This window comes from Mercurialis annua, linkage group LG1-X, assembly GCF_937616625.2.
Source record: "Mercurialis annua linkage group LG1-X, ddMerAnnu1.2, whole genome shotgun sequence".
Lineage (NCBI taxonomy): Eukaryota > Viridiplantae > Streptophyta > Magnoliopsida > Malpighiales > Euphorbiaceae > Mercurialis > Mercurialis annua.
In genome coordinates, this window is record NC_065570.1 from 67,587,383 (window position 1) to 67,602,940 (window position 15,558).

At 28.6% G+C, this 15,558-nt stretch overlaps 3 protein-coding genes across 3 annotated transcripts; all 3 read right to left on the reverse strand.

Annotated features, from left to right (window-relative positions):
* Positions 1 to 387: 387 nt before the first annotated feature.
* LOC130014693 (shikimate O-hydroxycinnamoyltransferase-like) lies at positions 388 to 3,055 on the reverse strand. The gene is made up of 2 exons (XM_050359188.2): positions 2,581 to 3,055; positions 388 to 1,537 (listed from the first exon to the last, which is right to left on the reverse strand). Exons 1-2 carry the CDS (start codon positions 2,977 to 2,979, stop codon positions 653 to 655), a joined length of 1,284 nt encoding a protein of 427 aa, XP_050215145.2. The 5' UTR covers positions 2,980 to 3,055; the 3' UTR covers positions 388 to 652.
* A 2,476-nt stretch (positions 3,056 to 5,531) lies between these two features.
* Positions 5,532 to 9,854, reverse strand: LOC126666191 (shikimate O-hydroxycinnamoyltransferase). The gene is made up of 2 exons (XM_050359186.2): positions 9,353 to 9,854; positions 5,532 to 6,667 (listed from the first exon to the last, which is right to left on the reverse strand). The coding sequence occupies exons 1-2, from the start codon at positions 9,749 to 9,751 to the stop codon at positions 5,777 to 5,779; spliced, it is 1,290 nt and encodes a 429-aa protein (XP_050215143.1). The 5' UTR covers positions 9,752 to 9,854; the 3' UTR covers positions 5,532 to 5,776.
* A 2,347-nt stretch (positions 9,855 to 12,201) lies between these two features.
* On the reverse strand, positions 12,202 to 13,138 carry LOC126664823 (uncharacterized). Its single transcript, XM_050357385.2, has 2 exons — positions 12,979 to 13,138; positions 12,202 to 12,875 (listed from the first exon to the last, which is right to left on the reverse strand). Exons 1-2 carry the CDS (start codon positions 13,112 to 13,114, stop codon positions 12,673 to 12,675), a joined length of 339 nt encoding a protein of 112 aa, XP_050213342.1. The 5' UTR covers positions 13,115 to 13,138; the 3' UTR covers positions 12,202 to 12,672.
* Between the last annotated feature and the right edge of the window lie 2,420 nt (positions 13,139 to 15,558).

A 15,558-nucleotide genomic window follows, 5' to 3' on the forward strand; every position in this document is an offset into this window, starting at 1 on the left:
GAAGCTGCTAAAACTGTAAATTCACTTATTGCGGAGTCTGTTTCAGCATCTATGGATAACACTCCTTTGCTGTTACAATTTATTTCAAATTTACTATTCTCGTTCCTCCTTAGTCATCTATGAACTCGCATGGTAAAATGGAACCAGAAGTAATTTGCTTTAGCATAAATTACGTTTTAGGAATCCTTACGGATGATATTCTGAAGACGAAGGAAACAATAATTTTACTTGTAAATGAAAAAAAAGTTATAAGATTCTCTGTAGAACACAACAAAAAGATTTTTAACACAACCTTTAGTGCATATATATGTTAACATGAATGAAAATTCATAGATATACAAACAAAAGAGAAAACTTCAAGTTGCAATAAACAAATACATAAGGCCATGAAAAAAAAAGAGCAGCTTAAGACTGTTCAATCTGAATCTTAAATAAATGATGGATAAAAAACAGTTGCAGAATCAGAAAATTAATGGAAATAAGAGAGGGAAAAAATGGCGGGTGACTGATGAACTGCTGGTGATCATAGAATGAGATGGGGTGAGACGGCTAAAGAAAAAAATAATGCTGAAAGGGATAGGGAGACGAGAAAAATAATTGGCGACCAATGGTTGGAGGTTGCTGCACACCTTGCGCTCTTGTTCCGCCATTTTCAGAAGTCATAAAACAACTTTTTGAAGGAATGCATGTGATCTTGCTCTAGGCATATGGAGAGTGCCCAATTATTATCATCACCAGGAGTTGGTATAACATATCCTTTACCTTCAAGTGGATTTGCAGGCCTCACATATATTGGTTTCCCCATCCCAAAATCAGCTTCATAAAATGGCAGCCACATCCAGCTAATGATATGCAGGTTAGGGCACCGGCAAGCGTCCGGGCCTCTCATTACAGGCGTCAGATCATCAAGAACTCCTAAAAAATCAATTGCCGATCTCAAATATTCATCATCCATCTTCTTTACTGACTTTCTTATCCTTTCTGCAGTATCCTGTAATGACTCCGACAACAACTCCTCACATAATGCAATTGCTGTAGTTGGAAAACTCACATTACCAAAGTAATTACGTGGCAGTTTAGGGTCCAACCTCGATCTCCCATCAACGGAAATGTATAACTTTGTCGGTTGATCATTGGCTAAGCTACGTGCCTTCGACGTGCAACGCCATATATGCGCAGTTAGGGTTTCGTAGCTGCTATACCTTGTTGTACCATTATTGTTGTTTACTTTATTCTTCAATGTATTCAGCTGATCCGGTGTGAACTTAAGGATTTCGATAGAATTTGATTGAAGTTTAGGGTTTTCGGTGGAAGAATTGTTCAAGGCAAGTGGCTTACCGAACTCGGTGTGTTGAAACTTAGGGTTAGGCCGGTATTGGCTACGCAAAACTGTCCTATCAATCAATGGTACGCCAATGGGGAGGCCTCGAGCTGCATCGCACCATGTGTTGATGAAATTGAGAGCTGCTGTGCCATCGCCTAAAACATGATGAAATCGAATTCCAAGCGATACCCCACCGCATGTAAATTTAGTTACCTGCAACCAAGGGAAATGACAAATTATAGAGCTAAACAACCTTTTTGTTATATACATTTCAGACTAAATCTAAGTTTTCTTTTCTTTTTTACTTTAACATATTTATGTAGCATGAAATTTAATGTTCTTATACTCATTTAAGTTAGATAAAAATTATATAGCCTGCTTTTATAAATGAATTAAATAAAGAACTTATAAAAGAATAGAGGAAATTCTTAGAATTAAAACTGACTTGCTTTATTGACGATAGATAACAGATATACTTTTTTTTTTCCAATTATTACATGAATCTAAATTTTATCTGCATAATCGACCAATATTATCTACAGTTAAATTTTACATGTTACAACTGCAGGTTTATTATATACTTCTATCTAATTTTTAAATAGTGTATACAAAATATTAAATAAATTAAAAAATTAAAAAAATTCATGTGTAAAATTTATAATGGGATTAACATTTAATAAAATTAAAGTATAAGAATCAATAAAGTTTATTTCAGTTAAACTAACGGGGTGCGATGCACATAATTTTCGTGAAGGAATCAATTTTAATTAAATAGAGGGGGATTCAAAATTTTTTTTTTTTGCCAAACAGGGACTCAGTTTAAATAACTAAAACAGTATGGATCCAATAATAATACATGAATCTAAATTATTATTTTGCCTTCCTTTTTTAAATAAAAATTATGGCCATATATTATGATTTATGAAGACGTGCTCATATATATGCCACATATGGCAAACTCTGAAGATATAGAATTAGAAACTACTAAAACTATGAAATAACTGTTGTTTTATACGATATGACTATAAGGATCAAAAGTGTACTATTTTATACTTCTGATTGTCTTTGCTATAAATACATACTGCAAGGACTTCAATTTCATACCCACATATTAAATGACTGATGCTACATTTATTTTAAGATTAGTAATTTATTGATTTGCTATACCGATAAAGAAAATAAGAGACATCATCTAGGAAATCCATGCCATTCGATTTAGATGTAAAATCAAATAAAAACGTAAAAATTTGCATTACCTGTACGACAAAAAGAAGAAACGAAGAGATTCCAGTAGAATAATCCACGGTAGGAATGAGTTGCGGAATCTTCAAATTAAGCATTAAATCACCAAGATCATCAATTGTAGAGTTGGTCTCAGCTTCTATAAACATCACTCCTTCGTTGTTACAGTTTATCTCAAGTCTGCCATTCTCATCCCTACCCAATCTGCCTGCAACTGGATAAAATTGAACAAGAACTTTGCTCATGGCATCTTTCAGCACTTTTGCATCAAAATTAGTGGACTTATTGTAGAGATAAACCGTCGGAACATTGTTTTTTTCGTGCAATAGGTCCAAATTAGAGAGCCATAGAAACTGACTAGGAGTTTCTTGAGCTGCACGTATCATGGTGGAGTTTATAATTTTGATTTTCATGGTTACCTAGGTTTTATTTGTTTTTGAAGAAATGGTGTTTAATGGAGAGAGATGTGTACGAATGGATCTCATTTATAGAGCAAGGATTTATATATATTACCAAAAATATATAGTTAATTTATGGATAAGAAAATTTAAATTGTTTAGGAGGTAGGGACAAAATTTGTACTCGCATTTATTATAGTGTTACTTTCATAGTCATAATAGAATGTTTCTTTTTTCAGTTGAAACATTCTTTGAATGTTAGATTTTAAATGTAATTTTAATCAGTGTAATAAATTATAATTAATTATTTCTAAAATATCAATCATTGAATTGGTGATGCATTTCACTATAAATATTATATTTAATTTATTGATAATTAGTGACGGATTCAAAAAAATAAAGAAACGAGAAAGAATAAAAACAATAATAATTAAATAAGAAAAATAAACAGAAACGATTCAAATTATACATTTTCTCTATATATTTTTTATCTCAAATAAAAAACAAATCTTAAAAATATTTTTCTTACATTATCTTTAATTAAAACTACTAAAATTTATTCCTATCTCTTGAAATATATAAGCAAATAAGAATTGATGGCTGCATCAAATAAGAGTAGAGTAACAAAAATAGAAAAAAATTTATTATAACAATTATATTTTTTAAACTGTGTGATAATAATAAAATGAACAAAAAAGAAGTAATTTAAAAGACGATCAATGATCAAAGTTAGAAGACAAAGCTAATTTTTTTAATAATGTTTTTTTTAATAATGTTGACTATATTGTTATACGCTTCCTTCGTTTCATATTAAAAGTCAAATCTTTTAAAACTGAAAATATTATATATAGATTTGATATTATTTCGAAAAAAAATGAACGGTTTGTTAAAATTGATATTTTAATTCTTTTTAGAATTATGTTCACCCAAAAAAATTGAAATATTTTTAAAATATTAGGTCTATATATAACTCTTAGAAAGATCAATTTTTATGTTTTTAGAGCGCGTGAATTTGTTTATTAAGATATTAAGCACAAATAAATAAAAAAAAATATAAGAGAAGATAAAAAATAAAAATTTAGATGTATTAAAATTAATATTAAATATTAAATGAAAATTATAGAAATAGAAAGGCAGTTGACACTAATAAATAATGTAGGTGAGAGGAGATGGAGTGTTGTTGGCAAGTGTGGTAGTAAAATAGCATACGTGGATGCTTATTGAGGGAATTGACTCGGCTGTACGTGCCACTCCATAACTTGTTTTGAAGGACGTATACATGTTCCCATCCACACTCAAATATGACACTTCTTCGGTCCCAAATAAATATATTGACAGCCCTGCCAATTTCGAACGACAGACACCGAAATTAAATGGATTCCAATTGCATTTATAGGAGTTGGGATCGTAGACGAGTCGACCCGTTTATAATACTGTTAAATAACGGATTAAACGAATTAAATTTATCTAATCCGTATATATTAATATTTATTTAAATTTATTTATTTATTTATTTATTTATTTATTAATATATTAATTATTATATTTGACAAAATATATTCATAAAATACATATAATTTATTAAGATTTGATCTCAATAAACTACTAAATTTTTACAGGTTAAGTCAGTTATAGTCAAATTTTCAAAATTCAGCAGGATGAGCCTATTTATGTTATAACCCTTTTTTTAAATCGAACCAATTTTTTACCTGCATGTCCGCCACATCACTTCCAACTCGACGAATAGTTGACTTGACTAACTCTTAATTCAACCAAACCACATGACGAAACATAACAACTTAACTAGAAATCCAACCTTTAAATTAAAATAATTAATTATATTATTACAATATATATATATATATATATATATATATATATATATATAATTAACAATTAAAATTAATTTAAAATCCTAATTAATTTAATTAGACACAAATTTAAATCAAATATATTTAAAATAAATTTATTATGTTTATGTTCAATTCAATTAATTAGAATTTTAAATTAATTTTAATTAATATAAATTGGAAAATATTTATTATATATATATATATATATATATATATATATATATATATATATATATATATATATATATATATATATATATATATATATATATGCATTTTATAAAAACATAATATAATCTATTTTATTGAAAACTGGATTTGATTTTGATATGGTTATTGGTTGTTCATGTGGTTTGGTTGGGTTAAAAGTGTTGCTACGTTAATTATACGCTGAGTTGGCAATGACATGGCGGACAGATTCACCAAAAATTGGTTTGATTTAAAAAATGGTTACAAAAGATAAGTAATATATTAAAACTGCTAATTATGCTGATTTTTAAAGATTTGGTTATAACTGACATTGGCATGCACATGTTTGGTATTTTATTAGATTAAACCAAATTGTATTAACCAAAAAAACCGAAGCAATAATAAAATTTAATTCGGTTCGGCTAGTTCGGTTTTTGCACAACCTAAACACAATAACAAGATCTTTAAGACGATCCCTAGTGCATATATGGGTTAATATGAATTGGAAATCACAGATATGCAAACTAATGAGAAAACTTTAAGTTGCAATAAACAAATAATGGCCATGAAAAAAAGGAGCTTAGAATTGTTCAATCTGCATAAGCAGTTGCAGAATCAGAAAATGAACGTAGATAAGAGAGGAGAAAAATGGCGAGTGACCGAAAATCAGAGAATGATCAGATGGGATGAGACGACAAAAGAAAAAAAACAATACCAAAAAAGATAGAGAGACGGAAATAATTGTGACCGACGACTGGATCAGGATGTGATCAGAAGTGATAGAACAACTTTTTGAAGGAGTGCATGTGATCTTGGTCGAGGCAGATGGAGAGTGCCCAATTATTATCATCACCAGGAGTTGGCATAACATATCCTTTACCTTCCAGTGGATTTGCAGGCCTCACATATATTGGTTTCCCCATCCCAAAATCAGCTTCATAAAATGGCAGCCACATCCAGCTAATGATATGCAGGTTAGGGCACCGGCAAGCGTCAGGTCCTCTCATTACAGGAGTCAAATCCTCGAGAGTTCCTAAAAAATCAATAGCTGATCTCAAATATTCATTATCCATCATCTTTACTGCCTTTCTTATCCTTTCTGCAGTATCCTGTAATGACTCCGACAGCAACTCTTTACATAATGCAATTGCTGTAGTCGGAAAACTCACATTACCAAAGTAATTACGCGGCAGTTTAGGGTCCAATCTCGATCTCCCGTCAACGGAAATGTATAGCTTCGTCGGTTGATCATCAGCTAAGTTGCGTGCTTTCGACGTGCAACGCCATACATGCGCGGTTAGGGTTTCGTAGCTGCTATACTTTGTTGTAGTACCATTTATGCTGTTCACTTTACTCTTCAATATACTCAGCTGATCCGGTGTGAATCTAAGGATTTCGATAGAATTTGATTGAAGTATAGGATTTTCGGCGGAAGAATTGTTCAGTGTAAGTGGCTTACCGAACTCGGAGTGTTGAAACTTAGGGTTTGGTTGGTATTGGCTGCGGAGAACTGTCCTGTCAATCAATGGTGGTGTGCCAATGGGGAGGCCTCGAGCTGCTTCGCACCATGTGTTGATGAAATTGAGTGCTGCCGTGCCATCAGCTAAAACATGATGAAATCGAATTCCAAGCGATACACCACCGCATCTAAATTTAGTTACCTGCAACCAACGTGAAAATGATAAATTATAGAGCCAAACAAAATTTTCTTTTTAAATACATTTTTGGACTAGAATTTTTAAGTTAATTTTTTTAAAAAAATTTACTGATTGTATATATAGATAAATATATGTGCAATATGAAATTTATATGTTCTTAAACTCTTTTTATTTAGAAAACAATTTAAAATTAAACACCATATAGCTTGCTCTATAGATGGAGAAACTAATAAAGAATTCATAAAAAAATAGAGGAAATTCACAGAAATAAAAAAGAGTTGCAATTGACAATAGACGGCAGTAGCATTTGTTCTTTTTCATTTCCGATTAATAAATTAGTTGCTAGTATGTGTTAGAGAAAAGAGAAGATATCTACACAATGTGTTAGAAAAAATTTATATAATTTTTTAAAATATTGATTTTTTATATAAATTATGTATAAATCTGAATACTTTCTCTATTATTTAATTTATATATACATCATATTTTCTTAAAAAATTTAATAATTTTTTAAAGTTATAAATACATAAGTAATTAAAAGAGAAACTGATTTTTATTTTTAGTATATAAAATAAAAAACAAATTTCAATTATTAAAAATATTAATTTTTTGTTCAACTTTAAATTATATAAAAGGATATTTTTAAAAATCAGATAATTTTTTTATTATATATCTATATTCATATCAGTCCTTTTCCATATATAAATATCTTATACTAAAAGTAAATAAACAAGTAATAAATATTTTAGAATTTTATTTATAATAACCGATAAGAATAAAAATACAAAGATTATATTTTCAATAAGATGAAAGTATACAAATGAATAAATGTTTATTTCAGTCACACTAACAGCGTGTGAAATACACGCTTGATTTTCATGATGAAGGGCCTCAGTTTTAATAAAACTAGTCGTAAATTCTGCGTATTTACGCATAATCAAATTAATATTTATTTAAATAATAAATTTATAAAAGAAAAACGTAAAAAATTTCATAAACAAACTAATAATATAAACATACATTTTAATGCTAATAATAAATTATTTGAAAGTATTTACTATTTCTAATAGTAATGTTCTTTTACTAATAACTTTTATATTAGGTTAAATCAAATAAAGTATAGTTCTAAAATAATAAATATTAAATAAATATTTTATATGAAATGTGAACTTGTCAAATTTTGAATTAATTTTACATTTAAACATTAATAGTCAATAAAATAAATAATTTATTGAATTAGAAATTAATATAAATTAAAACACTATAATATGTAGAGAATATATTTGTATAGATTAAAACACAGATTAAGACAATTATAATTTAAAAAATTAATAATATTAAAATAAATAGTTAAAAAGAAATGGAAATTCATGAGAGTTCTTTTGATCCTCTCAATTATGTAAGTACATATAGATTAAAAAGACAAGGACTCAATTTTCGTAAATAAAAAGAAACAGATAATGCCAAAAACTACAATAATACAGGAATCAAATCATTATTTTGCCTTCCTTTTCAAAGTAACAATGTAGCAATGATTTATGAAGACGTGGACATGCATTTGCCACATAGCAAACTGTGGTTAAAAATAGAAACAACAAAAACTATGAAAGTACTATTTGGTACTTCAAGTGTTTTGTATTACTAGTGTAAGAACTTCAATTTCATATAAGATCAAACTACTGCGAGAGCTCTCACATTTATCATGATTCATATTTTAATCTCTTTTATTTTAAAATCAAATAATATGATAGTTTAGTCTCTCCATCTATTTTTGGTGTTAGTTAACAAAGTCAGAAAATTTAAAGGTAATTAATTTTTAAATACGAGGGACGAAATCGTTGACAAACAAAAGTGAGGAACAAAATCGTTAGTTTCATTTGTTGGTTGCCAACATTAAAAATGGACGGAAGGACTAAATCGTTGAAAGAAATAAAAGTGAAGGATTATATTATTTAATTTTTAAACATGAATGACTAAAATATGAATTATAATAAATATGAAGAGTCTCATAGTAATTTTTTCAATATGAAAGGATTAATAGTACGTTAATTTTAAGATGAGTTGTAATTAAATATCATTAACTTATAGTGTAATAAAAAGCAAAAAAAAATTGACTTTTTAAAAAGTCCATCAAATCTTTTAAAATTTGTAAATCTATAATAATTTCCAAATTTGCTAAAAATATGTCTAATTTTTTAAAATAATTTTATATTTTTTTAATTAATTTACCCGAATCACGTGTCATCTCAATCGGCGCACAACTTATCATTGTCAAATTCCGGAATGTGGACCGCCCGCAACCCCACATACCTGGTAATTCCGGGGTATAATGGCCAGCAATCCAATCTCAACCACTACATATTAAGAAAGGGTGTAGCCGGGATTTGAACCCACGACATTTTGCGCCCAGATGGCTGAGACTTAGACCACTAAATCAAACCCGTGCGGGTGTTTGTCATTTTAGTACCATTAGTTTTTAATTTAGTGATTTGGTAAATGGTCTATAAAGAAAATAAGATTCTTATATACTACACTATTTCGTTGATACACATTTTGAGTATTTTATAATAGATCAATATTAATTTATACTAATATATTCAGGGTAAATAAATAATAATATCACCTGATATAATAAATACTATTCTCACAAACACATGAATTGTTAAAAAACGTAAAAATTTGCATTACCTGTACGACAAAAAGAGGAAACGAAGAGATTCCAGTAGAATAATCAACGGTAGGAATAAGTTGCGGAATCTTCAAATTAAGCATTAAATCACCAAGATCATCAATTCTAGAGTTGGTCTCAGCTTCTAAAAACATCACTCCTTCATTGTTACAGTTTATCTCAAGTCTGCCATTTTCATCCCTACCCAATCTGCCTGCAACAGGATAAAATTGAACAAGAACTTTGCTCATGGCATCTTTCAGCACTTTTGCATCAAAATTAGTGGACTTATTGTAGAGGTAAACCGTAGGAACATTGTTTCTTTCGTGCAATAGGTCTAAATTAGAGAGCCATAGAGATCGAATAGGAGTTTCTTGAGCTGCACGTATCATGGTGGAGTTTATAATTTTGATCTTCATGATCAATTAGGGTTTATCTGTATGTGAAGTTTTTGAACAAGTGGTGTTGAATGGTGTGAGATGTGTGCTAATTATAGAGGTTTCATTTATAGAATAAGAGAAATTAAATTATTTATGACGGAGGAGAGATGGGATATTTTTCGTTTATTATTCTATATTTTTAGAAGTATCACGAATACAGTAGAACTTCTTTCAATGATTATATAATTTACGGAGTGTTACTTTATACTTAAAACAAGTCAATGAATATTTATGATAGAAATTATTTATTTTTCTATCATATAATTTTACATATGATTAATGCACTATTAATTTATTATACGAATGACATATGATACAACGGTTGTATTGTAGTATATTTTATAATTTACATACTCTGTATTAAAGAGTCACTGTCACTATTTATGGTAATTAAATAGGCTCAGTTTTTAAATAATGAGTCTGACATTGTTTAGTTGTCACTTGTCAAAATTAATTTCCATTCCTATTATAGAGTATATTTTGGACTATTTGAAAATATAGTAAAAACAAAATATTTTAGCACCAAACGTAAATAGATAGAATAAATGTTTTTACTACATAAGAATATTTTAAATTAATAATTTTGATATTAATTCAATGAATTTCCAGTTATCTTTTAAAGATTATTTATATAATATCATACTTTTGGAATTTAATTTCATTTTTTAACTTTGTTTTCACTTTCTGTATCTATCTAAATTAAAAATTTCATTTCAACACTAAAGAATTTTTTAGATATATTCAATATATCACGTCATTCATAAAATAAATCTATTATATTATAACACGTTATTAAAATAATAGATCTTCAACACTAACTCATATTAATTATCGGGTAATTGATTATAGGGGTCACTGTACTTTTCAAGAATTGCAAAAGGGTGACCGAACTTTAATACATAACAAAATGGTTACTAAACTTTTAAATATGTGATTTTGGGAGGTTTTTGATTGTTTTACGGTCAAATTATACATCTGTAGTAATCAAATTTTGATTATTAATGACAAATAATACCTAATATTTTATATACACACACAATCAACAGAAAATCAACTCGAATTTTTTTTCTTCAGTGACCAAAAATCCTTCTATCTTAACATAACCAAATAGTATAATAACTAAAATGTTACGTTTTGAAGTTCGGTCACCATTTTGCAACTTTTGAAAAGTACAGTAACCTACAAAATCAATTACCCGTAATTATCACTCATAGACTTTAATTTTTGGATTTGTAGTCATTAAACCTTCTAATATTTAAAAACGATCTCACAAAACTTTCTGATTTTAATGTCAGATCCAACAAAAATCTACCTCCATATTAGATGTCAGCTGACATCTCACTAAAATTCAAAAACCAAAAACAACCCAAAATTTTAATAATTAAAGAAAAACATCCAACCTAATCAAACTAAATTCAATTAAATCTAACCCAATCATTCCACCCCTAATTTCCACCATCGTTCACCGGCGACCGCCGCCACCACTTTCCGATCACCGCCGCTTCAACGACCGAATTTTTTTTTCAGTTTTCTTTTTCAATATGTTTTTCGAAAGAAAAAATCTTAAGAATTTAATTGAAATTGGAAATTTAAATACTTACTCCATAGCTTATTTGTCCTATATCATATGGATGTTGGTCCATTGAATTGGCAGAAGGCAACTCACGTGGCTGCATTCAGAAAGTTAATAGAAGAATGCAGATGGTCAACTTGACTGGGGAATGAAGTCCCTCTCTTCATTATTTTGCCTTATTTTTCTTTTGAATTTTATTATTTTCTTTATATTTATTCATTATTCAACTAAAATTTAAAATTAATATAAATTTTTATACATTTCACTAGTTTAAACTAATTGATATTCCTAAATATAATTTTAGTATATTATAATATATATATATATATATATATATATATATATATATATATTACATTTATTATCGTCAACTTTATCAAGAAAAAAACTAAAAAAATAAAGATTCAGCAGTTGAACAGTTATATGAATAATGTTTAGCTTTTTTCCAATACATTCTTTCACTGCATTAGATGATTTATAAAATTGTTATTCCGTATGTTTGAATTTCCGGAAGTTGATTTCTTTAAAGAAACTATGTTGGTATTAAGGGATACAAGTGATGGTTGATATGAGAGTTATAATTATGCATTCTAAGACAAACACAAAATTTATTTCTATTATCTTTGATAGTTGGGTACGAGAAATTTTTAGATAGACTTAGCTCACCACGTCATCTATGAATTAAATAGTGTTAGTTTGATAATGAGAGCCGCACAAGAACAATTAATAGTGAATTGCGGAATTTGCTGGTGTGTAGGGAGTAAATCATCATAATTTGAACTAATGAACTTGACTTATAGTAACAAGCAATCTGTGAATTTGATTAATCTCAATACAAGTACAAAATTATGCCAGATGCTTGAAAAGAAATTATAATCAAAATTAGTAAATGTGTTTACAAATATAAAAAAATATAAATACAAAGAATTGAATAAACTTAGCTTTTTTTTTCTTTAAACTGATTTAATTCGTGCTGTTTATTTTACTCTAATAAAACATCACGCAATTTTTTCTTAGGAACTTCGGTTATTGCCCAAGTCTCTCCTAACTTAACTGTCGGACGTGCATGTGCACCTTCCAAAGCTTGATTTGATGACGGACAATTTTCCCTTTTTTTGGATTATCTCATATGTATACGTCTTTCATAACCCCTCCAAAGTGAAAAAGCATCGTTGATTTATTTTACGCACAATACACGGACATCGACCTGGTTACATCCTAAAATCAAGAGGTGATTTTAAAGTGATTAATATTAATCATCATGTGTGAAAATACATAGAAATTCAATTGAAGCCCCCACTTGATGTCTTGACATCAAAAAGAACATTCAAAAGAAGAGAACAATAATGCCCAACCCTGCCATAACATATTGAAGAACTAATGTTGTGATGAAGGAAGAGGATTTCATTGCTCCATTCCGGTGGCCGGAACGTGCATGAAGGAGATCTCCACCACCATATGATCCTTTTCCATGCTTAATATGCAAACTCTTTACATCAACTTCATGCAATCCCTCATCATCTAGTACATCTACATGCCCAAAAATTGAAAAAATTGAAACAATAACGTAAATTTTATGAACATGCAAATAAATAGATGAGAAAAAAAAGTTAAATGTTTGATTTAGACTTACATTTAACATGTTTTAATGGCTTGGATTGAGGAGTGGTGAATGAAAGATGGTGATGATCAAATGCATAGACATAGCATAAAAGTGTTGTAAAGTAAATCAAAAAGAGAAGCACTTGAAATGTTACTAATTTCTTCATGTTGGTAATCCTAAATCCCTAATCTTTTCATATATGAATTAACATTAGTCGGTTCCTTTTTAAGCATCTTCTTCAATGGAGTAAAGTTCAAGGATCAAAAAGTTTTTGGAATATGAACTAATGCATATATGATTATATGCTGTCGGGCAACTATCTTCTTTTTTAGGTTTTTATGTCATTTCATTTCAAAAGAATAACTGGTTTTTTTTATATAAATATATACCTATTTTCAGTTAAATATTTGTAAAAATACGCTCTAATTCTTTTTAATAAAAATACGCTTTTAGGTAGATTATTGATAGATCATTGGTAGTTTATTGGAAAATGAAATATTTTTCAAAAAAAAAAATATTTTTGCAACAACACTAAATTAAAGCGTATTCTTAAAAAAATTTCAAAAAAAGAATGCAGAGTGTAATTTTTCCTTTCTTTTTATTGTTTTCTACCTTAAGTTCAAGGAAGAAGAAATTATGCTTATACTGTCTTTTCAATTCATTGATTCTTTAATTAGATAGATTATGCACACAAATATTTTTGGTTGAATACATAGTTTGACCCCTGAATTTATACCCTTTTACCCATCTAACCTCTAAACTTAACGTCTCACCTATCGAACCTCTGAACTTGTTAAATAAGCCGATTTGACCCCTGAACTTGATAAATACGTAAACATTAAACCCCTCCGTACATAATTTCTTCTAGAATGTTTTAAATGACAGGTGGACACGGAAGGGTTCAGTATTTACGTATTTATCAAGTTCAGGGGTCAAATCGGATTATTTAACAAGTTCAGAGGTTCGATAGGTGAGACATTAAGTTTAGGGGTTAGATGGGTAAAAGGGTACAAGTTCAGGGGTCAAACTATGTATTAAGCCAATATTTTTCATTATCCTACGAAAAGATACTGATGGTAGACCAAGGAGGCGACGGCCCCCGCTACTCTCTTCTACATCCTCCATGGATTGAACAAATTATTTACTTTGTGAGAAAAAAGATTATTAGGCATTTGCATGATAAATATAAGAGTTTATTTGATTAATTTTAAAATCAAACGATAAAAATATTAGCCGATTGTATTTTATCTTTTAATTTGACCTGATTTTCTTTTTAGCTAGATTTGCACTAAAAATAAACTGAAATTCTTAATTTCAAAAATGAAGTAAAGTTGAAAAACAAATTATAATTTATAATTTTTAATCGAACCATACCAATATTTTTGATTCTTTTTTTTTTTGGCAAAGTAGTAGTTGTATTAATTTCGGTAAATAGAAGTACATAATGTTTGTGAGAACTAGATAACAGAGATTACAATAATAACTCCTAAAAAGGAGGCTTTAAGGACTTTTTAGCCACTTCATGGGCCATCCAAGTACACATTCGCTTAACATATGAAAGTAAGCGAACGGTATAAAATTATGACTTCTATTATTGATGGAATATCTTTCTTGACTTATTCCAGTGTCTTCGCAACTTCGGGTGATATTATTCCTGAAAGACAATGAGAATTATAATAAGTGATAAAACTCAAAATTTTCATACAAATCATACCAACAAATGTTACTATATTATAGCTGCATCAGAACTTATCTTGAACATTGCAGTAGAGACTTTCATCAACGTACTTTAACCTCACGCGGAGTACAATATCCTCACAAGGAGTATGAAACCTCACAAGGAGTACTTTAACCTCACAAGGAGTACTTTAACTTCACAAATTGATATAACAAATTTTATGTATAATAAATGAGATTTAAATAGAGTAAAAATATCATATAATTATATAACTATTTAAAAATAATATATAGTATGTAATTTAAATAATAAACTTTATTATAATGGATTTGATTTCAATTGAGTTTTCAATAGTTAGAAAAATTATAAATAAACAAGACAAGAAAATAGTTAATAAACTAAATTCAAAATTTGTTTATCATTTTCAAATGAAAACTTGAAAAATTAGACCAAGAAAATGTAATAAAATTCAATTTCAGAAGAACAACCGATAAAATTAGTTTACAAATGGTTTAATTAAATAAAAAACAATTTGCAAGGAAGGAAAAAATACATACCAGAAAGAAAGTGACAATAAATGTATTGGTAGCAACGAAACTGTGAGATTGTAACAGTGAATTAGCATAATACAGGAAAAGAAAGATAATAACCATACACGGCGGCGGCGATCAGATGCCTATCTACACATGTTTTCGTAGATACTACTGCTGAATTTGATAATTAAAATTCACAAACAAAAAAACAACTCTTCTTTATACACAATTAACCATGTAAAATTAGAAAAGTATAAGAATATAAATCATAACTATAACAGTAATTATGAATGTAAAATTCATATTCAAAAAGAAAAAGAGAAAATATACTTATCTTTTAGTGTTTTTTCCTTACAGATTTGGGGATTGCGAATTACTGAACCGTTTCACAACGATCAT